General features: G+C 62.9%; 9 protein-coding genes across 9 annotated transcripts in view; 4 read left to right on the forward strand and 5 right to left on the reverse strand.

Annotated features, from left to right (window-relative positions):
* Positions 1 to 1,390, forward strand: part of AMSG_12314 (uncharacterized protein) — a gene marked incomplete at both ends in the record, with an annotated part of 2,424 nt that extends 1,034 nt beyond the window's left edge. The window contains one exon of the mRNA XM_013898464.1: positions 455 to 1,390. Within this exon, the coding sequence (XP_013753918.1) occupies positions 455 to 1,390 (936 nt within the window). The remainder of the gene's footprint in view (positions 1 to 454) is intronic.
* Positions 1,391 to 1,510: 120 nt separating this feature from the next.
* AMSG_10059 (uncharacterized protein) lies at positions 1,511 to 1,974 on the reverse strand (the record flags this gene model as incomplete). The annotated part of the gene is made up of 2 exons (XM_013898442.1): positions 1,511 to 1,530; positions 1,563 to 1,974. The coding sequence occupies 2 exons, from the start codon at positions 1,972 to 1,974 to the stop codon at positions 1,511 to 1,513; spliced, it is 432 nt and encodes a 143-aa protein (XP_013753896.1).
* A 268-nt stretch (positions 1,975 to 2,242) lies between these two features.
* Positions 2,243 to 7,310, reverse strand: AMSG_12315 (uncharacterized protein; the record flags this gene model as incomplete). Its single annotated transcript, XM_013898465.1, has 4 exons — positions 2,243 to 2,581; positions 2,689 to 3,984; positions 4,490 to 7,098; positions 7,289 to 7,310. The coding sequence occupies 4 exons, from the start codon at positions 7,308 to 7,310 to the stop codon at positions 2,243 to 2,245; spliced, it is 4,266 nt and encodes a 1,421-aa protein (XP_013753919.1).
* A 746-nt stretch (positions 7,311 to 8,056) lies between these two features.
* AMSG_10062 (leucine-rich repeat protein) lies at positions 8,057 to 9,567 on the forward strand. The gene has a single exon (XM_013898443.1). It carries the CDS (start codon positions 8,164 to 8,166, stop codon positions 9,466 to 9,468), a length of 1,305 nt encoding a protein of 434 aa, XP_013753897.1. The 5' UTR covers positions 8,057 to 8,163; the 3' UTR covers positions 9,469 to 9,567.
* AMSG_10063 (uncharacterized protein) lies at positions 9,394 to 12,174 on the reverse strand (the record flags this gene model as incomplete). The annotated part of the gene is made up of 2 exons (XM_013898444.1): positions 9,394 to 11,921; positions 12,054 to 12,174. The coding sequence occupies 2 exons, from the start codon at positions 12,172 to 12,174 to the stop codon at positions 9,493 to 9,495; spliced, it is 2,550 nt and encodes an 849-aa protein (XP_013753898.1). The 3' UTR covers positions 9,394 to 9,492.
* A 1,048-nt stretch (positions 12,175 to 13,222) lies between these two features.
* AMSG_12316 (uncharacterized protein) lies at positions 13,223 to 16,137 on the reverse strand. The gene is made up of 2 exons (XM_013898466.1): positions 15,382 to 16,137; positions 13,223 to 15,066 (listed from the first exon to the last, which is right to left on the reverse strand). The coding sequence occupies exons 1-2, from the start codon at positions 16,032 to 16,034 to the stop codon at positions 13,233 to 13,235; spliced, it is 2,487 nt and encodes an 828-aa protein (XP_013753920.1). The 5' UTR covers positions 16,035 to 16,137; the 3' UTR covers positions 13,223 to 13,232.
* Positions 16,138 to 18,044: 1,907 nt separating this feature from the next.
* Positions 18,045 to 21,656, forward strand: AMSG_10066 (ubiquitin carboxyl-terminal hydrolase; the record flags this gene model as incomplete). Its single annotated transcript, XM_013898445.1, has 2 exons — positions 18,045 to 18,059; positions 18,188 to 21,656. The coding sequence occupies 2 exons, from the start codon at positions 18,045 to 18,047 to the stop codon at positions 21,425 to 21,427; spliced, it is 3,255 nt and encodes a 1,084-aa protein (XP_013753899.1). The 3' UTR covers positions 21,428 to 21,656.
* On the reverse strand, positions 21,465 to 24,497 carry AMSG_10067 (uncharacterized protein; the record flags this gene model as incomplete). The annotated part of the gene is made up of 2 exons (XM_013898446.1): positions 21,465 to 22,129; positions 22,373 to 24,497. The coding sequence occupies 2 exons, from the start codon at positions 24,495 to 24,497 to the stop codon at positions 21,507 to 21,509; spliced, it is 2,748 nt and encodes a 915-aa protein (XP_013753900.1). The 3' UTR covers positions 21,465 to 21,506.
* Positions 24,498 to 25,294: 797 nt separating this feature from the next.
* Positions 25,295 to 26,483, forward strand: AMSG_10068 (protein phosphatase methylesterase 1; the record flags this gene model as incomplete). The annotated part of the gene is made up of 2 exons (XM_013898447.1): positions 25,295 to 25,390; positions 25,437 to 26,483. The coding sequence occupies 2 exons, from the start codon at positions 25,295 to 25,297 to the stop codon at positions 26,481 to 26,483; spliced, it is 1,143 nt and encodes a 380-aa protein (XP_013753901.1).
* Positions 26,484 to 26,529: the final 46 nt, after the last annotated feature.

The raw sequence follows: 26,529 nt of genomic DNA on the forward strand, positions 1-26,529 counted from the left end.
CCAACTACCAATGCCGGCTGCCGCCAAGCGGCGACTCGACCCACACGCGCCGCCCCATCGCACGGCGGCATACCTCACTTTCGAACTTTGTGTCGCACTCGCTTTTCGAACCTTTTGTCGAACGTCTCCATGTCGTCTTCTTTGAACGCGCCACTCTGTGGCCAGGGGATGATGAACCCGTCCTCCATGTTTATGCAGCCCGTCGAGGGCACCTTGTCCTTCCCGGAAAGCGTGACCAAATCGTGCTTTAAACCCTTCGTTTGACGAGCCTTCGCTGCTCTTCCCAGCTCTGGACAGTGGAACCTTCCATTCGAACGTTGCTCGTCCCTCTGGCACGGACTTCCTCTCGCTCCCACCCTCGCTCCCGCCCTCGCTCCCGCCCTCGCTCCCGCCCTCGCTCCCGCCCTCGCTCCAGCCCTTGCTCCTGCCCTCGCTCTCGTCTTGCGCGACCCAGTCCCCGGTCGTGGACACGGCTCTCACTCCGCCTGCTGCACATGACTTTGCTTCGGATCTTCCTCTTGGCGACTTTGGCGTCCTCGACTTGGATGCTGCTGGCCTGGATGCGAGCCCTGTCATGGACCTGGGCATTCTGGGGCCGCTGCCGATGGAGCTGGAGACAGCGGCAGCTGCCATTCCCGCGCCGTCAGCCTTGCGCGAGGCAGAGTCCTCCCGGTCGCCGTCGCTCTCGCTCGACGAGGAGCATGGTGACGACCTCGCTGGTGAGAATGCCAACCCGTTTGCGAAGATGGCGTCGACGTCGGCGACAGTTGTGGCCCGCCATCCGACAGATGGCCCTGCCTTTGTTGCCGCCGTCCGCAGCCTGCCGTTTCTCGTCCAGGTTTATGCTGCCGCCAGCCATCCCATGCTCTGCCCGGAGCTGCGCTTTGATGATGATGGCGTGCTCGAGCTGCACGAGCAGACGCCGCCCTCGGCGGTCTTCACCACACTCTTCACCCGGCACGACTCGTTCCGCCGCCGCTGCAACGAGCATGGCTTTACCAAGCCCAAGGGTCGCTCGAGCCTTGTGCATGACAACTTCTCCGCCGACATCACCCCCGCCGACGAGCTTGCACTCTACCACCGCCAGCTCGCCCGCCGCGCCAAGCGCCGCAACCGCGCCCGCAATCGCGCTCGCTGCCGCGCTTCCACACCCTCGAGCCCAAACTCGGGCGAGATCCTTGCCCTGAATGACGGCTTTAACTCGCTCAAGCGCCGTTGCAGCGAGGTCGCCACCGGCATGGCCACCAAGCGTGCCCGCCTCCTTAACTTCAACGCCGCCACCGACAAGTTGGCTGCCGACCTCGCCGCCCATCGCAAGAAGACTAACGCTCTCTTGGCGTCGGTCAATGCACTTGCAGCTGCAGTTCTCCCGCACCGTACCCTCGCCTAAACATCTTTTCCAGCCTCCGCTTCTTCCTCGAGCTCGGCGATGCGCGCCCGCAGCTCGTCCCGCAGCACCTGAGACGACAGCCGCTCCGAATCGAGCTCCTGCCTCAGCGCAGCAATGATCTCATCCCGGTCGATGCAGCTCTCGCACCCGCCCCTTCCTCCATCACCCCCACTAGCCTCAATCTGCTGGCGCAGCGCGTTGATGAGCTCTTCGCGCGAGGCACACTCGGCACACGGCGCCATCTTCGGTTCCGAGCCGGCATACCCTGCTCCAAACTCGACATCGGTCCACGCAACAGACTCGATCGGCCCAACATCCCCATCTTTCATCGGCAAGCCTATAGCTGAGAAGTCCAGCTCTGTCTCTGCCCATTTCCCCGAATACGATGCATTGCTCAAGTTGGTCGTCGTCTCCAAGTACGCCCGCGGGATGGACGACGAAGCGAGGGCCGACTTGAGCGCGAGCTCGAGCGTACGAACTCGAGCGAGTAGACTCTGCCTCTCTTCGTCAGCTTGCTTCAATAGCTCGCGGCTTGCATTCCGGTATGCTCGCAACATGGCGTTCTCCTCGTCCAGCTTGCTCATCTCGCCGCTCCGCCCGAACCCCCGTTGCGCCAACGGACTTTGGTCGAGTCGAGTCGAGTCGTCCTAACCAACCGACCGACCGCTCGCCCGACCCGTCGCCCGCGACCCACTCGCCCGACCCGCCCGCGACCCGCTCGCGCCCCATCCTGATCAATCCCACCCACACTCCAGCATCTGCGCACTGGGGCGTGTTTTATCGAGTCACGACCGAGTCCCGCCCCTCGGTGGAAGGGCGCGTCCCAGGTGACAATCTGGGTGCGGTGCGATCTCACGATGAACCCGAGCCCGATCCTGAGCCCGAGCCGGAGCCCGAGCCCGAGCCCGAGCCGGAGCCCGAGTCCGTCGAGTAGACCTCGGCGTACGTGTACTCGTTATCAGAGACAGCGGCCGGGGCGGCAGCAGCGGCAGCGGACGAGCCGCCCTCGAGCGCCTGCTTGGCCTCGGACAGATCCCAGTGCGACCACATGCAGAGAAGCGAAGCGAACATGTTGATGGCGAGGGCGACGATCATAAAGACATACCGCTCCTGGATGGTCTCGGAGAGGTTGCCGGTGTCCTTGGCCGCGCGCTCGCGGTAGCCGAGTGAGATGCCAATGATGGCGTTGGCCTGCGTGAACGCCGAGAGCGCAAAGGCAAAGAGAAGGAAGCCACGGTCGGCGGCAATGGTGGCGTACATGCCAACAACAAAGGCAAAGAGCAGGTAAAGCCGATGACCCAGCCTTGGTCCTGCACGTTGCCCTCGGGCGTGTTGTTCGATGCGATGCCGGCGTGGGCAACGACGAGCGCGGCGCCGGCGGCCTGGAGCGCGAGGAACATGAACGACCGGATCTTGAGCGCCGAGAGCGGCGGGACGCGGCCAAAGATCGAGATGAACCGCTCACCCGAGCTGGGCGAGCTCTGCAGGATCTGCGACATCTGCTTGGCAGTCCACACAACAAAGAGGAGGACAACCGTGTGGATGAGGAGAAAGATCGACATGGTGAGGAGCAGCTCCTTCTGCATCTCGCAGTCGGCCACGTGCGCAGGATGCGCCGAGACAAACGAGCAAAAGTCCTGGCCTTTGGTGTTCGCCGGGCCAACGTCAAAGAGCGTAAAGACAAAGTACGTGGTCGAGAACGCGCCGCCGGCGAGAACCCCGGTCAGCGTCCCGCTCGCCAGCGAAAAGTGGACGATCGACCGCGAGCCCATGACCGTGCCCAAGATGAGGCTCAGGCCCGAGAGCATGGCCATAGCACCGGTGATGAGGTTCGACATCTCGGGCGTATAGAGCGACGCATTGGTGGTGAACGAGTCCTTCGGCTGCAGCAGGCCTGCGCAGATGATCGAGGCAAGGCCGAGCGCTGCAGCCAGTCCGCCGATGCCGAGCGCCACATGCTTGCCGCGCTCACGCGAGAGCGGCTCGGTAAAGTCGCCGCCGAGCACGCCGCCCGAGAGGATCTTAGGGTGAAGGGCGCCGTCAACAACCAGGTCGTCGATGGTCTCCTCCAGCCGGTCGAGCGCGTAGAGCGAGATCGAGCACAGCACAATGAGCACGGCGTTGACCGTCCGGATGTCGTCGTTCGGGAAGCGGGTGTGGAGGAAGCCCGAGAGCGGAAGGAGCGCCCCGGCCGAGAGCATGAGGAGCGAGCGCGAGTCAAAGAACACTCCAGCCATACCGGTGCAGAACGCGATGGTACCAACCGCCACCGAGGCGATGGTCACGGCGTCGACAGCCTGCGACGTCGGCTCAAACTCCTTCTCAAACGTGGGATCATTCTGAAGCAGAATAATGTCCACAGCTGCGGTGGCCACAGTGAGGAAGAGCGCGATGGCGGCCATAATCTTGAGCGTCCGCAGCGACATGTCCGGAAGGTCAAACATGATCTTCTCCTTGTCCACCAGCGCAAACCACGAATCATGAACATCGTCCGGCACAACATGCTTGTGCGTTGAGCCCGAAGAGCCACCCACTCCGCCGCCGTACTCGGATCCTTCCGCGCTGGCAAACGTGTACGAGTCGGCACTGCCACTCTTGCTCTCGCTTGAGTACGACATTCTACGACTTGCTTAGTCTTGTCAAAGAGTGTGGTGTAGCCATCTTCATCACTGTCCGGCTCCTATCCCGCTAGCCGCAGAACAAGGTTCCCTTTTTTTCGTCAGGCGTTGGAGAACATTTTGATTCGATATTTTTTTGGGACGGCAACCTCTTTCTTCTTGTTCTTCTACAAACAGCTCTTGGCTGTGTGTTTAGGTGTCGCAAGGCAGATGACTAGTGGAGATCATGACTGTGGTTGGGTATCTAGAGGGCGTGACCCAATAATGGGTGTGGGGGGCTCCAGCAGGGGTGGGCAGTAGCCGCAACTGCAGTCTGCCACAGAGCGGCATTGTGCGGGATAGCGGCGCAGAGCGGAGAGAATGATGCTCGAAAGGGCCAGTCCAGCTGCAGGCGACATTAATCCATCGCTGCGTCTCTCACGGCAGACATGCTTTACTCAATGACCGCTGGCTTGAATCGTCGGAGCCAAAGCGAGGAGACAACGACCGAGACCGAGGAGAGGGCCATAGCGGCGCCGGCTACAGCCGGCGGCAAGGTGACGCGGACGAGCGGATAGAAGAGGCCGGCGGCGATGGGGATGCCGACGCAGTTGTAGACAAATGCCCAGAAGAAGTTGTGGCGGATGCGCGCGTAGGTGACGCGGGCGAGCTCGAGGGCGGTGACAACGTCGCGAAGATCCGACTTCATCAGCACCATATCGGCCGACTCGATGGCGACGTCGGTGCCGGCGCCGATGGCGATGCCCAAATCAGCCTTGGTTAGTGCCGGTGCGTCGTTGATGCCGTCGCCCACCATGGCCACCCGCAGGCCGCGATTCTGGAGCTCACTCACCTTTGCAGACTTGTCGGCCGGAAGCACCTGCGCAAAGACGCGGTCGGGCGCAATGCCGAGATCGCGGGCGATGGCCAGCGCCGTCCGCTCGTTGTCGCCGGTCACCATCCACACCAGGATGCCCGAGGCCTCGAGGTGCTCGATGACCGGCCGCGCAACGTTGCGCACAGTGTCGGCCACCGCCACCGCACCCGCGAGTACATGATCGACCGCCACGAACATCACCGTCTTGCCATCGCTCTCCATATCCGCGGCAAAGACCTCGATGGGCTGAGGCATCTCAACCGAGTTTTCTCGCATCCACTTGCGGTTACCGATGGCGACATGGAAAGCTTTCTCGTCCGTCGGCGCTGTGAGCATGACCTCAAGTCCGCGGCCGGTTGCGGCCTCAAAGCCTGCCGTGGCAAAGGCACCCGGCTCCGCACCGGCGGTACTCGCTGCGTGCGCCACCATCGCCCGCGCAAGCGGATGCTCCGACAGCGCTTCTGCAGCGCCGACGATCGACCAGAAGAGCTGGTCATTGGCGTTGTCACTCGCCTGCGCACTCTCGGGCGACCACTCGGTGTGAGGCAGGATCGATACCGCGGTGACGACCGGCTTGCCGTGGGTCAGCGTCCCAGTCTTGTCAAAGAGCACGGCATCGATGGTGTGAGCAGCCTCAAGCGCGGTCCCACCCTTGATGAGGACGCCGTACGAGGCGCCAACGCCGGTGCCAACCATGATGGCGGTCGGTGTGGCAAGGCCAAGCGCGCACGGACAGGCAATGACGAGGACGGCGATGCCAAAGAGGAGCGCAAAGAGAAAGTTGGATCGGTTGGACGGGACCCATGAGGCTGGGATGAGACCCGAGTAGAGGAGAACGATCCAGACGATAAAGGTGACAATGGCAATGACAATGACAACTGGCACAAAGTACGACGAGACCTTGTCAGCAAAGGCCTGGATGGCCGGCTTGGACGTCTGGGCGTTGTGGACTAGCTGCACAATCCGGGCGAGGGTGGTGTCCGCGCCGACGCGGATGACCTCGATCCGAACGCTGCCAGTCTGGTTGATGGTCCCGCCAATGACCTCGTCGCCGGGCGCCTTGCTCACTGGTAGCGCCTCACCGGTGACCATCGACTCGTCGATGGCGGTCTCGCCGTCGACAACAAGACCGTCGAGCGGAACGTTGGTACCTGGCAGCACCTTGAGCACATCGCCGACTTCGATGAGCGCCACATCGACTTCGGTTGCTTCGCCATCGGCACCCACAAGCAGGGCGGTGTTGGGCTGGAGCGAGAGCAGTGACTCGATGGCAGCAGAGGTCCGGCCCTTGGCCAGGGTCTCGAGGTACTTGCCGCCGATGATAAAGGTGATGAGCAGGGCGGCGGTCTCATAGAAGAGCCCATCGGGCTTAGTTCCGGCGATCCAGCCCTCGATGACGACAAACAGCGAGTAAAAGTATGCTGTTGTTGTGCCCATGGCAACCAGCACGTCCATGTTGGCCGACTTGTTGCGTAGAGCATGGTAGGCGCCGACGTAGAACTTGCGGCCGACCACAAACTGAACAGGAGTGGTGAGAACGGTGAGGAGAAAGCCCTCCCAGGTGACTCCCTCAACCACTTCCTTCATCAGAACACGATGCAAGCTGGGGATGAACATGAAGACCATCGAGATGAGGAAGATGGGCAGGCTGAGGACAAAGGAGATCCAGAACAGTCGCCGCCAGCGGGCCAGCTCGCGCGCGCGCGCCTCCGCCATCGATCCGTCACGCACGTCGCCCGAAGCCAGCGACGCAGTGTAGCCAAGCTCCTCCACCGTGGCAAGTAGTGCCCGCGCTCCAACCTTGGTCTCATCAAACTCGATCTGGGCCTGGCCCGACATGAGGTTGACGACAGCCGCCGTCACTCCGTCCACCGCCAGCAGCGCTCGCTCAACTGCGGCCACGCACGACGAGCACGTCATGCCCTCGATGACGATGCCAATCGAGCCTGCGCTTCTTTTGCCGCGGATGACAACATCGAAGCCGAGGCCCTCGATGACCTCGGCGGCTGTCGCAGGAGCCAGGCTCGTGGCCGCCACGACGGTCGCTTCGCCGCCGAGCAAGTTGACAGACACGCTGACAACGCCTGGCAGCTTTTTGACGGCCGACTCGACCGAAAGGACGCACGAGGCACAGGTCATACCGATCACCTCATACCGACTCTCCACCGTCTTGATCCCACTCTCCCGCTCCTCGGAGGTCATCATCTTCTCCGACGTTTCCGCGGCGAGATCGTCTGCAACTCCGTCATGGTGCTGATCATCATCGAAATCAAGGCTCTCACTTGAGCAATAGTAGTACTCTGAGGAGTAGCTTGCCACAGACAATGACATATGTGCTCTTTGTCTGTGTGAGTGTGGCGTGTGTGTGGTGACTGTGGCGAGGAAAAAAGACGTCGGAAGTCATTCACATCACAACTGCTCCACAACTGCTCCGCTTGCTCCGCATGGTGCTCCACTTTGGGCTCCACGAACCACAATCGCAACCCCACATGAATGATCATCATTGTCCACCTCTGATCTGTGCTCTACCCTCCCTTCCTTTGCTCATACCGTTCCTTGCGCCGTGTGCCTGAAGATCGACTTGCGGCGATGCGTGCGCTGGAGAGGGGAGAGGGGAGCGGCGACAGAGAAGACGTCACGGCGGTCGCACCTGGTGGTCGCACCTGGTGGTCGCACATGATGGTGGTCGCACACGGTGGTTGCACACGGTGGTTGCACACGGTGGTCGCACACGGTGGTCGCACTCGGTGGCCGGGTAGCCGAGATGACAACAGTCGCGATCTCCTCTCTCGACGGCACAACTGTTGCGATCGCGATCATGTTGTCGATCACGGTCTCATGACCAGAGCCACGACAACGATCACAGCCACACGACTGACCTCACGGCTACAACCATTGCCACAATCCCATCCACAGCCCCCCCCTCCCCCCCCCCCCCCCCCCCCCGGTGACGACGACAATGTCTATCGATCACATCAGCATCATTGCCACGACCACGAGTACGATCATGATCATGATCACGGTCACCGTTCTCACAACCTCATCCACAGCTCTGTAGCCAAGGCGCAATCCGGCTTGGCTGCGGCACGCGGTCAATCAACAAACGTTCAATTCGTCCAATTCGCCGACATACGGGCGGCTGGACGACGAGGCTGTCGGGAAGAAGGTCAACCAGACGCTACACCTGACGCACATCCACCAAACTTGACTCTAGAGCACATACAACAGTCTTATACACTGAACCTTATCCATAGTAGTAGACTCGTCTGCGTTCACGAGTTATAGCTCTTGGAGTAGTCATGGCCACTCGGCCGGCCCGAGACGATTCAATTGTCCTCGACTCGTCGAGCTCATCGCGTTCATCGAGCCCATCGTCGTCATTGTCGTCGTCGTCGTCATCATCATCATCATCATCATCATCATCATCATCGTCAACGTCGGCATCATTGATATCATCACGCTCGTCTTTGTCATACAACTCGGCAGTCTCAGCTGTGGAGCGATCCGTCTCTGGTGGGCGCATCCGTGTTCAGGCAGCATCACGATCAGACTCAAACGATGATGGCGATGCTGATGATGGTGGTGGCAATGCTCACCAGGGACATTGGCATGGAGACCTGCCTCATGACACCAGCTTTCCGTCGCCGAGAGCAGTGCCCATTCGACAGGCTGAATCGGCAAGTGGCCTCCGCCCTGCACTGCGGGTTAGCTCGATGGACGCGAGTCGGCTCGCAGCCTCGCTCTCGGCCGACACACTCTCGAGCTCACCGCCGGCAACAAGAGTCATTCAGGCGCAGCGGATGGCGCGGATGGGCCGACGTCGGTCATCGGTCTCGTTTTCCGGGCCGCAGATCAAACCTGTTAAGCATGCCAGTGGCGAGCTCTCGCTCAGTCTCACTCACGCCAAGCTCAACATTGTGCCGCCGTCGGTGGTCGCCAACCCGGACCACGTCGCGGCACTGACCGAGCTGGACCTCTCCCACAACACCATCGCACAGCTGCCTGACAGCATCACTCGGCTGACGACTCTGGCCGCGCTGGATGTGTCAGCCAACAAGCTGACCACGCTGCCGGAGACCATGGCCGAGCTGAGCGCGTCGCTCACCCATCTCGACCTTTCGCAAAACCGCGGCTGTGGCAGCCTGCCAAGCGTCGTCGGCTCACTGAAGAGCCTCACGTCGCTCAGTGTGGCTGATATTGGCCTCACAGTCATCCCAGCTGCGCTTATCAGGCTCACCGGACTGACTCGCCTCGACCTCTCCCGCAACCGACTTGGCCGCCTTCCGCGGCAGATCGGCCGCCTCCGGGAGCTTGTCGAGCTCGACATCTCGCACAACATGCTTCGCTCTCTGCCGCCTGCGCTCGGCACGCTCGCCACCGACTACAACCTCCGCGAGTGTGCCATGGATGGCAATCCGTTTGATGATGTGCTGGAAGAGGTGCACGCCTCGCGCGGCTCTGCGGCGGTTCTGCTCGATTTAGCCGCGGCGGCGTCGCGCTCCATCGGCAGCGTGTCGACAGCCTCTGGTTCTGCACTCCCGCTGGTTGTTGCCGATGCCTATGCCGACGACTCGTCGTCGTCGTCGGCCGACGACGTGGTGTAGCGCGACATTGGGCGAGGCCTTGGTTTACCCCCACCGGACCGAACCCTCGTTCATCACCGAACTCCTCTTGGACGAGTTGGTAAACGACTTGGCCTGCGACTTGTGGTGGCGCGCCGGCCGGTCAAGATCGCGGGCGTATGCCACCGGCAGGCCCGAAGCAGGCACAAGATCGTCCATTGGCGACCGTGCGTGAATCGAGTACCGGTCCGACGACTCGGAGCCGGGCTCGGTGGCCTGCCACTCGTCGTCATCATCGTCGTCGTCGTCGTCGTCGGTAGCGGTGGCACACACGCCACCAACTTCGACCGCCAGACCGTCAGCGGCATCGGCGTCAGTAGAGCTGGTGGTGGGAAAGACAGCGCCGAGAGACGAACCGCCGTCTCCGCCAGAGGCCATGCTTGAGGCCCGCGAGCGGGTGGCGAGCTCAGCAACGTCGTCCGAGTCGAGCGGCATGATGACACCGGCGACCGGCACAACTTGCGGAGTGACCGGCGACTCGCCGCCCTGTGGCGAGCTGACAGTAGTCACGTCCGGGTACGGGTCGCCGTCCGCGGCCTCAAACTCGTCGTCGTCAACAACCGTGTCGCCTTCGCCGGGCGGAGCGTGCTCGGCAATGGCAGCGGCGCGTGCCGAGAGGCGGGCGGCGCGAGTCCGCGACGGCGAGCGCGAGCGTGAGACAGCGCGAGTAAACCGGCTCGAGCCGAACTCTTCGATATAGTATTCGTCCGCGTCACGGTAGCCGTAGCGCACACGGCCGTGGCTTTCCGACGCAGTGACGTCAGAGAGTGAGTTTCCGGTCGCGCCCGACTTGGCCAGCATCCGGGCCCGACGGGTCGGTGTCGGCTCGCCCAGCAGCGGCACACCGCCGTCAGTGGCGGCCATGCTCTCGTTGTGGACGTTCGACTCACCCGTGCGCGAGCTGTTGGCGAGGTCGTTGGACGCCAGCTCACCGGCAGAGACGCTGGCGGCGGGCACAAACGCGGCGACTCCGCCCATGGTCCGCGACGGCGGCAGATTGTCTGACGCCGCCACACCTGACGAGTCGGAGCCCGTCGGCGACCGGTACCCATCCGAGTACGACAGCGCGTGAGCGTGCGACCGCTCCGAGCTTGTCCCGTAGCGGTAAGCGTCGATCGACGAGCCCGGCCGTTCGGGCTCGCGATCAAACTCGTCGTCCTCGACGCCATCGTCGTCGTCGCCCGAGGCGAGACTGGCGGCAGCGGCGGCGGCAGTGGAAGCAACTGTGGCTACCTCGCCGTCGTCGCCGGCAAGGCCGGCCAAGACCAGGCGGCGGCGGCGGCGCGGCGACTCGAGTGACGAGACAACCATGGCGCCGACAACGTCTTCGGATTCGGCGTGGACCCGCAGGTCAGGCCCGTCGACAGCCAGGAACGTCGACGCCGAGGTCGGCTCCAACGCCGCGAGGTCGGTGGCGTGGACGAGGACGTGGTGCTGCAGCTGCTCGAGGCTATCAAACTGCTGGGCGCACTCGGGAAACGAGCATACAAGCTCAACGTCGCCGCCGGGCGCAGTCGGCTGGACGGTCTCGTGGTGGAGGAGGCCGACAATCGACTGCTTGGAGATGGAGCGGACGAGCGGAGCGCCGGACCCGTCGCCGACGCCACTCTTGCCGCTCGCTAGCGGTACGCTTGTAGGCGGAAAGGCGGTTGTCTGCAAGCCGGACGACGTTGTCGACGTCTTGAGCGGCGAGGCCGGGCCTGACTCGAGCGACGAGGCGGCGCCGGACGACGCGCCGGCGCCGAGAACGGTCCGGGTGTTGTAGTCTTCGCTCTCGGAGCGGTCGACGAGCGAGTGCAGCCGCTCGGCAACCTGCTCGAGGCTTGTAGTGACGGTCGCCTCACCCGGCGACAGCGAGCGTTCCTTGACCCGCAGCTGGAGGCCCTGATGCGGGGCACGCGGCGTCGAGGTGCCCGAGCTACGCCCGTGGGCGTCGACGTGTTCGGCGCCGGGCGTGCCCTCGGCGCCGTCGAGCATCATCAGCTCGCGGCAGGCCGAGGCAACAGCGACCAGCTCGCGGAGGTCTGTGCGGTAGAACGGCTGAACCTCCAGAATGTGCTTCTTGAACGGAAGGGCGGTGACCGCGCCGGTCGCCTTGTCGTGCTTCCGCATGGCTCGCATCACCGCTGACGCGTTGAGAGGGACAAACGAGACAAAGTGAGCCGCGGCGTCGAGTAGCCGCACCCGCACCATCCACGCCGGCGAGCCTGTTGTTGGCGGCACAGACTCGGAGTGCAGCTCAGAGTACAGATCCTGCAGCTGCGCAAAGAGCTCCTCCTTGGTGGCGACAACAAACTGGTTGAGGCTCTCCAGCGTGGCCGTGACCGCTGAGAAGAATGCCTCCTTCCGTCCGTCGTCGGCACCGTCGCCAGACTGCGGCGGCGAGGACAGGTCGGCTGTCAGCAGGTGCGAGCGCGGCGGCGAGCGCGCGGTGTCTTTGTCTTCCTGACCATTGCCATGATCAGCAGTAATCTCGCTGCCAAACATACGCGCGGAGCTTGTGCGGTGACTAGACTCGCCAACATCAGGCGTACGGGCAGTATCAGGCGTTCCCGACGTCGGCGTACCACCCGGGGTCAGCCCCGAAGCAGCCCGAACAGTCGCCAGCGACTTGAGCTTGTCATAAGGAACGTAGTGTGCAGCCCAAGGCGGGTACTGCGCAGCCACAAAGTCTTTGCCAAAGCCCATCTTCACCACCAGCAGTTAGCGAGCAGTACAGGCAATCAAGAGCAGGTGTGAGATGAATCGATCGCTCAAGCGTGAGAGATCTCAAGCGAGTTGGCTCGATGGCGATGAGAGGTCGATGACGAGTCCAAGATCCACAAGCTCTCCACCGGAAAAAAAAAGAAGAGCTTTGACAGAGATCGAACGCTTGTCCAAATAGATCGGTACTCTCAGCGATGAGCAGGTCGACGATGTTCGTCTGTGCCGGCAACGATCAGGTTGCGTGGCCGACCAGCAGCAGAACAGAGAGAGGAGAGAGAGTGGGAAAAGCGCTTCAGTCGCACCCTTCCCAACTCTGCGCGAGGAGAGGTGGACCAGGGGTAGACGACGAGAAGGCAAGGACCAATTCCTTGTGCAGGCCTTGCAGCAGCAGAGGCGTCAGAAAAAGGTCGCAAGGAAGCGTCGTCCCAGACACACCAAGTGGTTGTTGATCAAAGTGGTTGATCAAAGTGGCGACCGGGGCGGGGCGGGGCGAGGGAGGAATGGGCCGAGGGAGAAGAGCGCTGGTGAAGGGGATAGTTGGGGCAAGGGCTTGAGCTTGTGCTAGACACTGATGTCTTGTACAGGCTCTCTACTTGCTTCACTTTCCCCTTCCAAATGCTCAGACTTTGGCCCCACTCCCTGTGCAGGCGAGTCTTGCCCCCTTTCTCGCCGCACACCTCGTCCGGCCCGCGACACGCGTCACTGCCGCACCTCGGCTGCCACCGCCTTGTGGCCACGCCGCGGCTGACTCGGTCACCACTATTTTTTTCATTGGCCAATCGATGAAAATGCTGCTCATGGTCGACCTAGCAAGGACATAGCTAGGAGAGAAGGAGGCGAGATGGCAGAGGTGTGTGTGTGTGTGGGGGGGGGGGGGGGGGGAGGGAGGGGGAGGAGATTGGGATTGGGATCAGTCTTACTGATGACTGACATGATGATGCACCGCTGATTAAGCCGCAGTTGCCGCACGCAGTGCCGCGCCGCGTTGCTGCGTTGTCGCGTTGCTACGTGGCGAGGACGGCAAGCGATGGGAAGGCTGTTCAAGTGTGCGACGACTTGGATCTTCTCGAGGCGGCGATGAGCTGGGATCGGAGCTGCTTAAAGGCTGCGGTTCGCTTCTGGATCTCGACGAGAAACGTTGACTTGAGGGCTGACTTGAGCTCGGCAGCGGCAGCGAGGCGGGTGTGGAGCTGGGCGACTTCTTCGCGCGAGGCTTCGAGGGCAGCGGATGCGGCGTCGCGTTCAGAGATGGCGGCGTTGTACTTGTCCAGCAGAGTTGCGGCGCCGACAGCGCCCTGGCCGGCGATATCGCGGGCCGATTCGAGGGCGGCGCCTTCGCGGGCCTCGGCGACGGCCAGGCGGCTGGCGAGGTCGTCGTTCATGGCCTCCAGCTCGGCAATCTGGGCGAGGAGGAGGTGGAGCCGCGACTGGAGCTCGGCGTTTGCGGTGCGGGAGCGTTCAAGCTGGCGAGTGAGGCCGCTCTCGCGGGCGTCGGCGACAGCGGCCGAAGTTGCGGCGCGTGCGGCAGCGGCGGTTGCGGCGCGCTCTGCGGCGTCGCGATCGTCGGCGGCGGCCTGGAGCTGTGTAGCGGCATCGTGCGCGTGCATGTCCATCTCATCAGCGAGAAGAGCGAGCTCGAGCGAGGCCTCGACCGAGGGCGAGGCTGAGCGGCGTGCGGCGGCGGTGGCGGCAGTGAGGTGATCGACGCGGTCGAGACCCTCGACGCGGGCGACGTACTGGCGGAGCTTGGCGCGCAGCTGGCGGACGCGCTTCTTCTCGCGGGCCTCGGCGGCGGAGACGCGGGCGAGCTCCTCGCGGAGAGAGTGCAGCTCGAGTGCGGCGCGGGCGTTGGAGCTCTGGACAACAGCCGAGTCGAACGATGCTGGGTCGAGCGGCTCGCCGTCGGGCCCGGCCCGCGAGGCAGCCTCCAAGTCGGCGTTGAGCTGGGTGAGGGCGTGCATGTGCTCGGTGAGGTGGGCGATATGGGCTTCGAGGCGGATCTTATCGTCGCGGAGGCTCTCAACCTCTGCGGCGAGCGCGGTGTTGGTGGCGTCGAGCTGGGCAAAGTGCTCGCCGTACTCGCGGTCGACCTCGATGACTTCGGCGGCGGCGCGCTCCAGCTCGGCCGATCGGTTCAGGTCGCGGTTCTCCAGCGCGAGCGCTGCGGTCTCTGCGCGGGCAAGCGACTCGGCCAGCTCGGTATTGCGCTTGGACGAGTGGGCGAGCTCGAGCTCGAGCGCATCGACCTTTTCTTCAAGGGCCGACTTTTCCCGGACAAGGAGCTCGAACCGCTCGCGCGGCGGCGGGACCTCCCACGAGTGCGACCGCTGCAGGCCGAGGCCATCGGTCTCTTCCGGCGCATCCGGCTCGGGCTGTTTGCTCTCCGCCGGCTCACCGTACTGGTACGACTCGGCCCACAGCCGCAGAGCGTGGAGCTCGTCCGAGGTCCGGGCCAGCTCAGCAGCGAGCGAGTCGCGCTCTGACGTGGTCCGGGCCAGATCGGCGGTGAGCGAGTGGAGCGACGCTGGTGATGCGGCCGTGGGCGATGCCGTCGCAGCCGGCGATGTGACCGTTGGGAGCGACGCCGGCGAGCGCTGCTTGAGAGCGTCAAGCTCGGCGACTGCGTCCTTGTACGCCCGCGAGAGGTCGACCTGGAACTGGAGAGCGTCGACGAGCTGAGCCTCTAGAGCCGCGTTTTTCTCGGCTAGCTCTGCCGCTTGGCGGCGAGCCTTTGCCAGCTCTGCTTGCTGGCTGTCAAACAAGACGAGCAAGTGCGACAAGTCCGAGCTCGCCACCTGAAGCTCCGCCGCCGACGCAGCGGTCACGGCCGAGGCATGCGAGACGTGCGAGGTGACCGAGTGCGGCGAGCTAGCTCTCGAGGCTATGGACACACTTCCAGGCGACCGAGACGGTGACAAGTAGCTTGGTGTTCCCAACCTAGACTGTGACATGCCTTTACTGGCCACGTCACGTTGGTCAGCGAGGTGTTGCGCGGTGTGGCTACTTGGTGTGGGCGCCAAAATCAAGTTGGGGACGTGTGATAATACCATTGCAAGTTTGGCAGCCTTTTCCTGCAGCAGAAGGCGAGCGGCGGCGGCGGGGCGGCATCGGGCGGGAGGCGGCGGCTGTGTGTGTGTGTGTGTGTGTGTGTGTGTGGGGGGGGGGGGGCGACGAGAGGCGGCGATTCACTTGTTCCACCAGTACATGGCGATGACGATGATGCAAAAGGCGATGACCGAGGCAAGGATGTACATGTCGCGGCGCTTACGCGACTTGATCTTGGACATGATGTTGCCGATGAGCGGGAAGCGAGCAGACATGTCTGCGAGGCGCGAGTTGATGGAACGGAACTGGCCGGTCTCGCGGAGGAGCTCTGCGCGAGAGGCGGCAGCGGAGCCGAGGAGAGCGTCTGTCATGCGATCAGTAGCGTTGATGGCGCGTGCCTCGCGAAGGACATGCTCCTGCTCGGACTTGTAGGCGGCGATGCCCTCGTCCATCGAGTCGAGGAGTTGAATGCGTGCCAGGTAGTTGTTGACGTGATCCCTCGTCTTTCTGAACTCGACTTCAAAGTCGCGCAGCATCTCCCGATCCCGATGAAGGGTGTGAACCCTTGCCGGCGGCGGAGTCAGCTTTGATGCTGAGATGATGTTGCCCATGTTTGCCACGGTCTCCTTGAGAGCCAACAGAAGAGTATCCAGCTCCGCCGCGAGAGCATCAAAGGTCATCTTTGCCTCTGTCAGAGACGATGACGAAGCAGGACCAAGACCAGGTACAGAACCCATTTCCACATCAGCATATCCACCCGTTGTACCACCAGCTCGATGATGATCTTCTCCTTCCATACTCGAAAGACTTGCTCCGAGCTGAGACAAAGCAATGAGCTTGGAGTCGATCTCTCCTTCCAACTGCTTGGCACTCCGTCGCAACTCATCCCATCCTCCGCTAGCCATACTCTTTCGTCCTCTTTTCACAAAACTTTCACCACAGACTATATGTAACCTGTTCTAGATGCTAGTCTGCTTGAAAGCCAGATTTTCCCCTTTGTACCTAGCCCTGCAGTGAGTCGAGTCTTGGCACCCTTGTCAGCCAGACAGCACCGTCCCTCGCCACTCGTCGTCCGTCGGTCGGTGACCTGGCAGTCGTCGACAAACGGACTTTGACGCGGTTTGGCCGCAAGTGTATTGGAGGGCGTTGGGACGTGGATCAAAATGAAGGGAGAGTGTGGGGGAGGGGAGAGGAATCATGATCTTTATCTCGGTAGCGATGTATGTCTTGGCGGCGATCTCCATCTAGAGGCCGAAGCAGAGGCGATCCTCAGTCTGGACGATCATGTCGTCCTTGCGAGGGTGGGACAAGGGGAGCGATCCATGGACGTGGGCACGTTGGTTGGCGGGAAAGCAAGTGATTTTGGCCTGCTAGGGTCTGGGCTGAGAGACTGGGCGCGTCTTGTTGGTAAGGATGGCTGCAGAACCTGGGTTCGGAGTTCCTTCTCGACCAGCGACTGGCAGCCGAGCCCATTCCTTCTCATCGATGCACCCGCTATCTGCATCGCCACTCATCTCAAACATGTCCGCACGTGGATCACCTCCCACATCAGGTAGTAGAGCTCGCGCCCCGCTCGATGAGCGACTTGCGGCGGCGGCGGCTCGGAGGAAGGCTGCTGCGCGTACCGCTCGTTCCGTGCGAGCAAAGGAGGCGGCGGAACGTGCGCGGCGGACCGCGTCATCAAAGACTAAAGGATGCACCAACTGCTACGAATGCGTGACCAATCCTGGATATGCAGCCGCCTTTATCTGCTTTGCGCCCTGCCATTGCACCTGCCACACATCGGCGCACTACTATCCCGATGGGAGGTGATGCACCTGAACCGACCGATCACCGACCGATCAACCCGTTCCACTCCTCCCCGACTCGAGTCGCGCCCTCCTCTCACCCTTGCTCCGGCCATGACATCAATACACGCCGTATCCAGTCTCTCCCCTTCTCTGCCCACGACCACGACCACGATCACAAGCAAGATCACGACCACGAGCACGACCACGCGATCACGACCATGATCACGATCACGACCACGACCACGCGATCACGACCATGATCACGATCACGACTGCGATCAAGATCATGATCACGCCCACAATCGCGCACGTTCACGATCACCAGCACGATTCCCATCTCTTCATCCGCTAGGCGGTGAGGGAGAAGGACAAAGCGACAGGCTGCCATGTCTGCCATTCCGATCATTTCTTCCATTGAGCGAGACAAACTGGCATCGGAGACTGGCATTCCCCCCCCCTCCCACCAACAGGCGATAGTCAAGCCACTTCACCCCCCCCCCCCCCCCCCCCCCCTCCCCCCCGCGCTGACCCGTCATCCCAGAAGGACGACTAGGAACAAGAGACAGACAAGAGACACCAACCGTAGTCTGTAATACTCCTACCGAGCCCATAATGGAAGCAGTTGCCACCTCTCCACAGGCTGTACCACCTCCACCCGACCACCAGGCTGCTACTATGGAGCCATATCTCACCCAGCGATTGACGGCAGAGACACCTTGGTGTCTCATCGCTCGCACCGTACGCCTTTTTTTTTTTTTCTGAGGTCAAGACAATTTCTCTCTCTCTCTCTCTCTCTCTCTCTCTCTCTCTCTCTCTCTCTCTCTCTCTCTCTCTCTCTCTCTCTCTCTCTCTCTCTCTCTCTCTTCACCATCTTCCCGTTCCCGTCCCCCCCTCCCCGTCACAGCTTTCTCTTTCTCTCTGAGCCTCTCTGTACCGACACCATCATCGTACATACATACATATATATGTTTTGGGGGGTCTGGCGTGTTTTATTTCGGCTGAAAAAATCTTTGGGAAATGACGCCTGCGTTTGTTAGATTTGCATGCAAGTTCTCCCTCCTTCCCTTCTTCTCTACAGCTGGGCTTGGCCTTGGTTGATCTCTGTCTCCCTCTTTCCTCTCCTCTGTTCTCACTCTTTGTCGGCTTGCTCTCGTCCGTAGTGGTTTGATGAATGGAAGGCGTACGCAGGTCTGTTTGATGGACACTCGTCGTCTACCCTCCCTGGTGCTATTGATAACGGTCCGCTGGTGGTCGACATCGACGCAGAGACACCCGAGCTGAAGGAGAGGCTGCTGGACGGGACCGATTACGAGCTTATTCCCGCACCGGGCTACGATCAGCTGGTGGCGTGGTACGGCGGCGGCCCGCGGATTACCCGCCACGTCATTGCTCTCGGTGTCTCGTCGCAGCTCGTCTGCGAGGTCTATCCACTCAAGCTTCGCCTTGTCCTCGCACCGGACCTCGCGACCGACGCTGTTGTTCTCCACCTCTCCAAGCTCGCCACCATTGCCGACCTCCGTGCCGCCATCATTGACGCTCTCGATCTCGACGTCGATAACGACCATGTCCTTCACTGCCATAACTTTTTTGGCGACGTGGCAGCCGAGGATTTGCTCGATCCGGCGTCATCGGATCTCGCCGAGAGTCACACCCTCGATCGTGCATGCCTTGTTCACGGGCAGAAACTGCTGATCTCGCTTGTGCCGGTCGACGGCGGCGTGGCCTCTGCGTCAGACTCGGACTCGATCGTGGCGCTCGTCTCCGACTCGGACTCAGACAGCGGCGCCGACGGGTGGAACATGTTCCCGCCGACCACCTCGCAGTGGTCGTACAGCCCCGGCGGTGTCGCTCGCCGGGCGCGACCGCTCGGTACTGCCGGCGTCGAGCGCATCGGCGCCGTCCCGGGCGTCTGCGGGCTCTCCAACCTTGGCAACACGTGCTTCATGAACTCGGGCCTGCAGTGCATCACCCACGCACCGCAGCTCGTTGAGTACCTCCTTGCCGACAAGCACGTGCCAGAGATCAACCGTGACAATCCGCTCGGCATGTCCGGCGAGGTCGCCGACGAGTTTGTCGCCCTCCTCAAGCTCATGTGGTCGGGCAATTACGCCTCGGTCGCCCCGCGCTCGTTCAAGTACACTATTGGTCGCTTTGCGCCGCGCTTTGTCGGCTTTGGCCAGCAGGACTCGCAAGAGCTCATCGCCTTTCTCCTTGATGGCCTCCACGAGGATCTCAACCGCATCCTCGACAAACCGCTCGTCCCGGTTGTCGAGGCTGCCGGCCGCCCCGACGATGTTGTCGCCAGCGAGGCCTGGACCGGCCATCTCCGCCGCAACGACTCGGTCATTGTCGACCTCTTCCAGGGCCAGCTCAAGTCGCGCGTTGTCTGCCCCATGCCCGACTGCGGCAAGGTCTCGGTCACCTTTGACCCGTTCATGTACCTCTCCGTCCCGGTTCCCGACGGCGGCCCGCGCCAGCTCACCGTCCGAGTCGTGCTTGCCGACCCGACCGCCAAGCACGTCATCGCCAAGATCTTCGCCGCCCCGGGCGACACTGTCGCCACACTCAAGTCCAAGGTCGCCTCGCTCGTGAGCTCGGACCCGCATCGCCTCATCCTCGTCGAGATCTATGACCACAAGCTTTACAAGACCTTTGATTCGGACTACGAGGCCCTCGCAGACATCCTTGACGAGGACGTCCTCGTTGCTTACGAGATCCCAAAGGCTCTTGCGACTCTCCCGCCGTACAACCCGGCCCTCGCCCAGCCTACTTTTCCTGCACCCACCGACGCCACGGCCCCGCCCGATGAGGCGCCAGCTGCTTCGGACTCGGACTCCGACTCTTCCAACACCGCCGCACTCAAGGCCAACGCCGATGCTGCCAACTTGCCGCCGACCACCGGCTCGGCGCTGCCGCTCTCCGATCCCCGCTGCCCGTACATGGCGTTTCCCATTTCGCACACCAAGCTGGAGTTCCGGGCCCCGCGTTCGGCCTTCTACCGTGCCTCGCGCAAGCCCGTGCTCACCCAGGTCGCCTTTGGCGTCCCCTCGCTCGTCTTTCTCGCCAAGCCTGTAGCCAACCAGGCCGCTGTGGAGGAAGCACTTCTCGACAGCCTCGCCCGCTACGTCTCGCGCCCGACTGACGACGACCTGGCCGCCGCAGGCCTCGTCGGCGATTCCGAAGAGCGAGCTGCCCGCAAGGCCGAGCGCAAGGCCGCCCGTCGCGCCGCCGCCAAGGCCGCCCGCACCAAGCGCCGCGCCGCGCACAGGGTCAAGAAGATCCAGGTTGCCGAGCGAACCAAGAAGAAGAACGCGGCCAAGGCCGCTGTCCGCGAGGTGGTCGCGGCTGCCAGGGCCGCTGCGCGCGGAGCAGGCGTCGACGCCCTCGATTCGTCCGATACCGACGACTCAGACCTTGACACGCCCAGCATCTCCGGCTCGACGCTCTCGTCCCTCTCGGACACGCTCTCGACCTCGGGCTCGACCGAGATCGACTCGTCCGACTCGTCCGACTCGGACGTCGATTGGGCCACGCTTGGGGTGCCTGAGGAGACGCCGACCAAGCTTGTCCATCTCGGCCCGGATGGCCGCGGCCCGTCGGTTGACTCGTACATCCGCGGTCGAGTTTCGGCCGCCGCCGAGACCACCTTTGTCGCCACGTGGAATGCCAAGCTCCTTGACGCATGCTACGACACGGCTGGCGCCGATGCCTGCCGCGCCGTCACCGAGCTCCCACCCAAGGCCGACGACGAAGCTCCCAACGTACTCTCGTGCCTCCGCAAGTTTACCAAGGAAGAGCAGCTGGGCGAGGAAGACCTGTGGTACTGCCCAGACTGTGAGACCTTCCGGCAGGCGACGAAGAAGTTTGACCTCTATTCGCTCCCGGACGTTCTGGTCATTCATCTCAAGCGGTTCCGTCAGTCGCGCTACTCGCGCGAGAAGATCGACGTCCTCATTGACTTTCCGCTCGAGGGCCTCGACCTCGGCGAGTTCCTCCCCGAGTCGGCCGCCGAGCAGGTAGCCGGGGCCACCGTCTACGATCTCTTTGCTGTCTCGGACCACTTTGGCGGCCTCGGCGGAGGCCACTACACGGCCCACGCCAAGAACCACCAGACCGGCCGCTGGCACTACTTTAACGACTCGTCCACCTCGGTTGTTGTCGGCGATGACGACGTCGTCTCTGCTGCTGCCTACCTGCTCTTCTACCAGCGCCGCGGCGCAGAACTTCACGTCCCCAACAAGCCGCCGGTCCGCCCGCCGCCGGCCTCTGACGACGGCGCATCGTCCGCATCCTCGGATCGCACCCGCGGCGAGCCCGAGGCATTGGACGATGACCCAACCGCGTCGGGTGCCGAGCCGTTTGATCTTGACGGCTCAGACGCAGCGTTCTACCGAGTGTAGTGCCCGTCGCAGACCGCTGGCGGACTTGTTGCCGTGGGCGTCTCGGCTCCGTCCGCACGCCGCGGCAGAGCACACGAGTTTACACACCGATGGGGATCCACTTCTTTGGATCGGTGGCGTACGTGATGTCCTTGGGCGAGACAAACACCCCATGACCAGACTTGCACTTGAAGTACCGGTAGCCATAGACCGAACCGTCGTGCTTGCCCACAGGCTTCATAAGCTCAACCCCGACCCAGATGCCCTGGCCAAAGAAGGTCGGCCCAAGGTAGCGGATGATGCCATCGGCGTAGCCTGAGACAGACACCGTTTTGCCGAGCGCGAGCTGCGACGGCGCCACGGCCTTGCCGGTCCGCCCTCGCTTCCCGTTGCGGCCCTTGCTCTTGCCCTTGCTGCTCTTGGCCTGCTCGCTCCTACCGATCTTCTTCCTCCGCCGGATCCGAACCCGTTCGCCGCCTGTTCCGCCGTTGGCCTCGGCCAGCGACTCGGCAAACGTCGGGGCTCGCCCATCCGCCGACATCCGCAGCGTCGATCGGCCACCAGCAAACGCCCGGGGCGAGTGGCCCACTTGGTCTTGCGCCGCTGCCGCCGCCGCCGCCGCCGCAGCCGCAGCGGCAGACGCCTCTGCCGCTGCGGCAGCGGCTGCCGCGTCAGCCGCCGCCGCCATCGCGCGATCGCGCCGCTGCCGCGCCTCAGACTCACCTAAAACCGATTGCATAACCGCATCCGCGCGCGCATCCAGCTGCTCGTGACCACTGACAGCATGCTGCTGTTGCTGCTGGCGGTAAGCGGGCACGCCAGGTGGAGTCCGCAGTTGTGACGGCGAGACCGGCGCCGGCCATGCCGGCAGCGGGTCCGCCATGGCAGCTGCAGCCCGGATCCGCGCGCTGTGAGTGTGGCTGCCAGCGGCGACAGCTGCGGATGACGACGCGTCACTAACTTGACCATTGCTGGCGTCCGACTGGAAGAATCGCCGAGTCCACGGGCCGTCTGGCGTCGCTGTCGCCTGTTGCGACGGCGAGTCGTACATCTCGGCCTGTTGCGCCATGGCGCCGACCGAACGATGGACTGCATGCTGCGGCTGGGCTGCTTCGCCGCGGGTCATCTGCGCATGCTGCGGAGCCACCGCAGGCATCTGGGCTGGCACCGGCGTCTCGCCGAGCTGGGTCGGCCGCGGAGGCCGTGCAGGCCGCGGCTCTGGCTGGGCCTGAGCTTCGGCCTGGGCTTCGACATGCGCATGGGCTTGAGCTTGGGCCTGAGCTTCGATGCTCATGCCTGACATCGACGACGCCGCCGAGTTTGCCCGGCTTCTGCTCTGACCAGACGTGGTCGAGTTGGCGGTCGAGTTTGCGCGGCTTCGCGGGATGAGCTCCTCGCCTGGATTGGGAGTAGTCATGCCGCTGCGCGGCGTGGCTGTAGTCGATCTTGTTCGCCGGGCGTCGAGGGCAGCCTGGACGACCGACGAGCCGACGCTTGCCTGCTGCGGACCACCTGCTGCAGCAAGCGCGGCGCCAGCGAGGGTCGCCCGGCGCGGGGCAGGAGTGGTCATCGACCCGTGGCTCGCCTGGCTCGTACCCGCACTCATCGACGACGACGTCGGGTAAGTCCCGCGTCCCGCCTCCTGCTGGGCGTAGTAGCGCTCTGTCCAAGAGGCTGGTGTCTGCGAGCCCGCTGCCGAGGAAGCCGGAGCCGTCGAGCCGTAGCGGGCAGCAAAGCCCGGCGATGGCCCCGCCGGGGCATCGTGGGTCGCACCCATGCTGGTCTGGGCCCGCGCGTCGCGCTTGTATGGGTTGGGCGAGAGCGAGAGTGGAGGCGTGGCGGCACGCTTCTTGGCGTGCCACTCCTCCTCGGCCTGCAGCAGGATCCGGGCCATGTCGTGACAGCCATGAGTGGCGGCGTACTGGGCCGGCGTGCCGATGCGCGGCAAGTTGAAAGCGGCAGCGAGTGAGGCGGCACCGCGAGCGTCGACGGTGGCGCCATGCGGATCGCCGACCTGAGTCGGATCAGCGCCCAGGTCAAGGAGCGTGAGCAGCATGTCCATCCGCTCGGGCGCCTCGGCTGGGTTGTCGGTCACGCAAAAGTGAAGCGCCGAGCAGCCCTCGATGGTGACCTGGTTGACGTCTGCGCCCATTTCGAGCAGATACTCTGCCGCCGGACCGTTGCCGTTGGCGATGGCAAACATGAGGAGGGTGACGCCGCCATGGGCATCCGGATACCTCTCGTTGACGTCGACACCTGTGTTCTCGACGGCGTACTTGAGCCACTTGAGGTCACCCTGGGCAATGAACTCGCGAGCGCGCTCCCACTCCAGCTGAAGCTGGCGAGCCTCATCGTCGGCCAGCGCCGTAAGCCACTGATCGCGGAGCGCGGCGCGGGCGACTGGATCGTGCCTCGTTGCCCGCCACTGTGAGATGGGCATGGTCGACTCAAACTTGGCCTCGGACGAGCGGAGGACAGATGCGGCGCGTTCCAGCGCAAGCGGCGTGCCGCCGACCCGGTTGCGGATGGTGTAATCGGCGCCGAGGAGGAGGAGGAGACGGACGGCGCGGGCGTGCCCGAGCTCGACCGCCAGATGCAGCGGAGTGTTGCCGTGGACATCGATCCCGTTGATAGCGACACCTGCGTTGGCAAGGAGCATGAGCTCTTTCCGGTAGTGATGGTTGCCAAAGGAGCGGATGAGGATGTGTAGCAGGGACTCGTTGTTGTGGCTCGGATCCTTGAGCTCGGTGACGGGCAGGCCCGCGGCGACGTACTGCCGCAAAACTCCGTACTCTCCACGAGCCACCACACCAAAGATGTCGTCTCTCACATCGTTAACCGCTGGCACCACGGAAGCCGGCAACAGACGCGATGCCTGCATAGACACCATTGAGCTGGTCATCGAGCCAAACGACGCCTCTGACAAGCCAGCACTCCTTCCGGTCTCGTTCATCGTCGTCTCGCCCATCGAGCTCTCCCCGAACGTCGTCTCTCCCCCAAACGTCGTCTCGCCGAGCGAGATGTCGCCAAAGGTCGTCTCGCCCATGGTCGTCTCGCCCATGGTCGTCTCGCCGAACGTTGTCTCACCCATGGTCGTCTCGCCGAACGTTGTCTCGCCGAACGTTGTCTCGCCGTGGTACCGATTTGAATTTCTTCCGCCATGCCAATTGCCCGACAAATGGCCATCCCCACCAGCAGCCGTGCTCCGGTGTGCACCTACATATCCACCACCAGAAGCCCGACCAGGAGCCCGACCAGGAGCCAGTGCCGCCAGACCTGAGCCAGTCGAGCTCGTACTCGACATGCTATCATCGACAGCATGTCGTCCTCGGCGGATACTCTGCCAAGAGCTCATACCTAATCACACTCACACACTCGATGTGTCTCTATCTCTATACTACCAAGCAATGGTCAAAGAGTCGAGTCTTGTCCTCCACCTTTACCTGCCCGTCTCCCTTCACCTCCTCCGTGCCCGTCTCCTCGCTCAACGCCAACGTCGTTTGGGCGGTCAACGGACATTCGTTCAAAAGGCGCCAAAATTTTTGAGTTTTTCATCACACAGGCGTACCTTTTCCTGCCCCAAAAGGCTTGAGGTCGCAAGTACAGAGGCGATCGAGTGTAAGGTTGGAACTGGCATGTTGAGGTGATGTTGGAAGTGGGGTTAGCGGGGGAGGGTGCGAAAGAAGGGGTGGGGGATGGTGGAAAAAGCAGAAAGAGACGACGTTGGCGATTGATCAGTGATCAGCTCCAAATCAGAGTCTGATGCGACTCGAGGACAAGGGTTTGTCAAGGGGATGATTCCATGACAAGAGCGCTCGCACAGAAGAAATCATGTGGGAGGAGACAGTTGGGCGTGGAATCCTGTCGTCATTCGCGATCCAGAGCAAAATGTGCTACCAGTGGGTGTTGACGGGCGAGCGAGTCGGCCGGCGGCTGCGACGGACGCCTGCGGCAGTCCCGGTCGAGGACACTTTTCTCGACGTTGTACGCAGCACCACATCATCTCAGCTGGACGAGATCTGGAGTACAGGTAGTCATGAGCAGTGGCAGCAAAGGCGAGCAAGTTTCTGTGATCGGAGCGTCGTACTTTGGGCAGGGGACGGTGGTGACGACGGGCGTGTGTTCGACGACCGAGTGCAGCTGCGGATCGGGCAGTCTGGAGCTGCCGGTTTATTTTGGCGGACCTGCCTTTGCCGAGACCCGCGATGAGCAGGCGAGCCAACTGGTGTTTGTGTGCATACACGGCGGAGGCATGTCAGCACTCTCATTCGCACCGATGGCCAAGCACCTTGTGGCCAAGGGCCTCTCGATCGTGGCCATGGATCTTCCAGCTCACGGCGGCGCGACCGATGGGCCGCTGGACATGGCGACGCTGATTGGCGCAGCAATCAACTCGGCGCGACGTGTTCTGATTGATCACAATCTTCTTGTCCCGGGAAGTGGTGCGAGCGAGAGCTCGTGTCCGGCGGCAGGGTGGGACGGTTCGACGCCGGCGGCGCACCTTGTGCTGGTGGGCCACTCGATGGGAGGCGCTGTTGCGACGCGGATTGCGGCGGATCCGCAGCTCTCGGCCGGCCTGCCTGCTGTGGGGCTGACGGTTCTGGATGTGGTCGAAGGAACTGCGCTTGCAGCAGCCGACGGGATGGGTGCGCTTCTTGCAGCGCGGCCGGCAAGCTTCGACAGCGTTGACGACGCGGTGGCGTGGCACCTCGCGACGGGACTGATGCGGAACCCAGATTCTGCTGCGACCACAGTGCCACCACTCGTGGTGGATGCTGGCGACGGCGGCGAGGGCGTAGTGTGGCGCACGCCGCTGGCGAGCTCGGCGGATCAGTGGGACTCGTGGTACATCGGGCTCTCGGAGCTCTTCCTCGCGGTACCGCACCGCAAGCTGCTCGTACTCGCCGCCACCGACCGGCTCGACACGCAGCTGATGGTGGGCCAGATGCAGGGCAAGTTCCAGCTCAAGATTATTCCAGACGTCGGACACTGGCTCCACGAGGACGATCCAGCGGGAGTGGCGAACACGCTCCACGGCTTTGTTCACTTCTTTGGATGGATGCCGAGCGAGCACTAACACTATGACGACGACTCGGCACTGGCATCGTTGTACGCTGGATTGA

This window comes from Thecamonas trahens (genome assembly GCF_000142905.1).
Source record: "Thecamonas trahens ATCC 50062 unplaced genomic scaffold supercont1.55, whole genome shotgun sequence".
NCBI classification, from domain to species: domain Eukaryota; order Apusomonadida; family Apusomonadidae; genus Thecamonas; species Thecamonas trahens.

Excerpts from the sequence above, each read along its gene's own strand:
- AMSG_12316 (XM_013898466.1), bottom strand. The coding sequence starts at position 16,034 with ATGGAAGGAGAAGATCATCATCGAGCTGGTGGTACAACGGGTGGATAT. Across the intron at positions 15,067-15,381 it reads GCCATGTACTGGTGGAACAA|AGCTAGCTCGCCGCACTCGG; the intron begins GTGAATCGCCGC and ends CATAGCCTCGAG.
- AMSG_10062 (XM_013898443.1), top strand. The coding sequence starts at position 8,164 with ATGGCCACTCGGCCGGCCCGAGACGATTCAATTGTCCTCGACTCGTCG.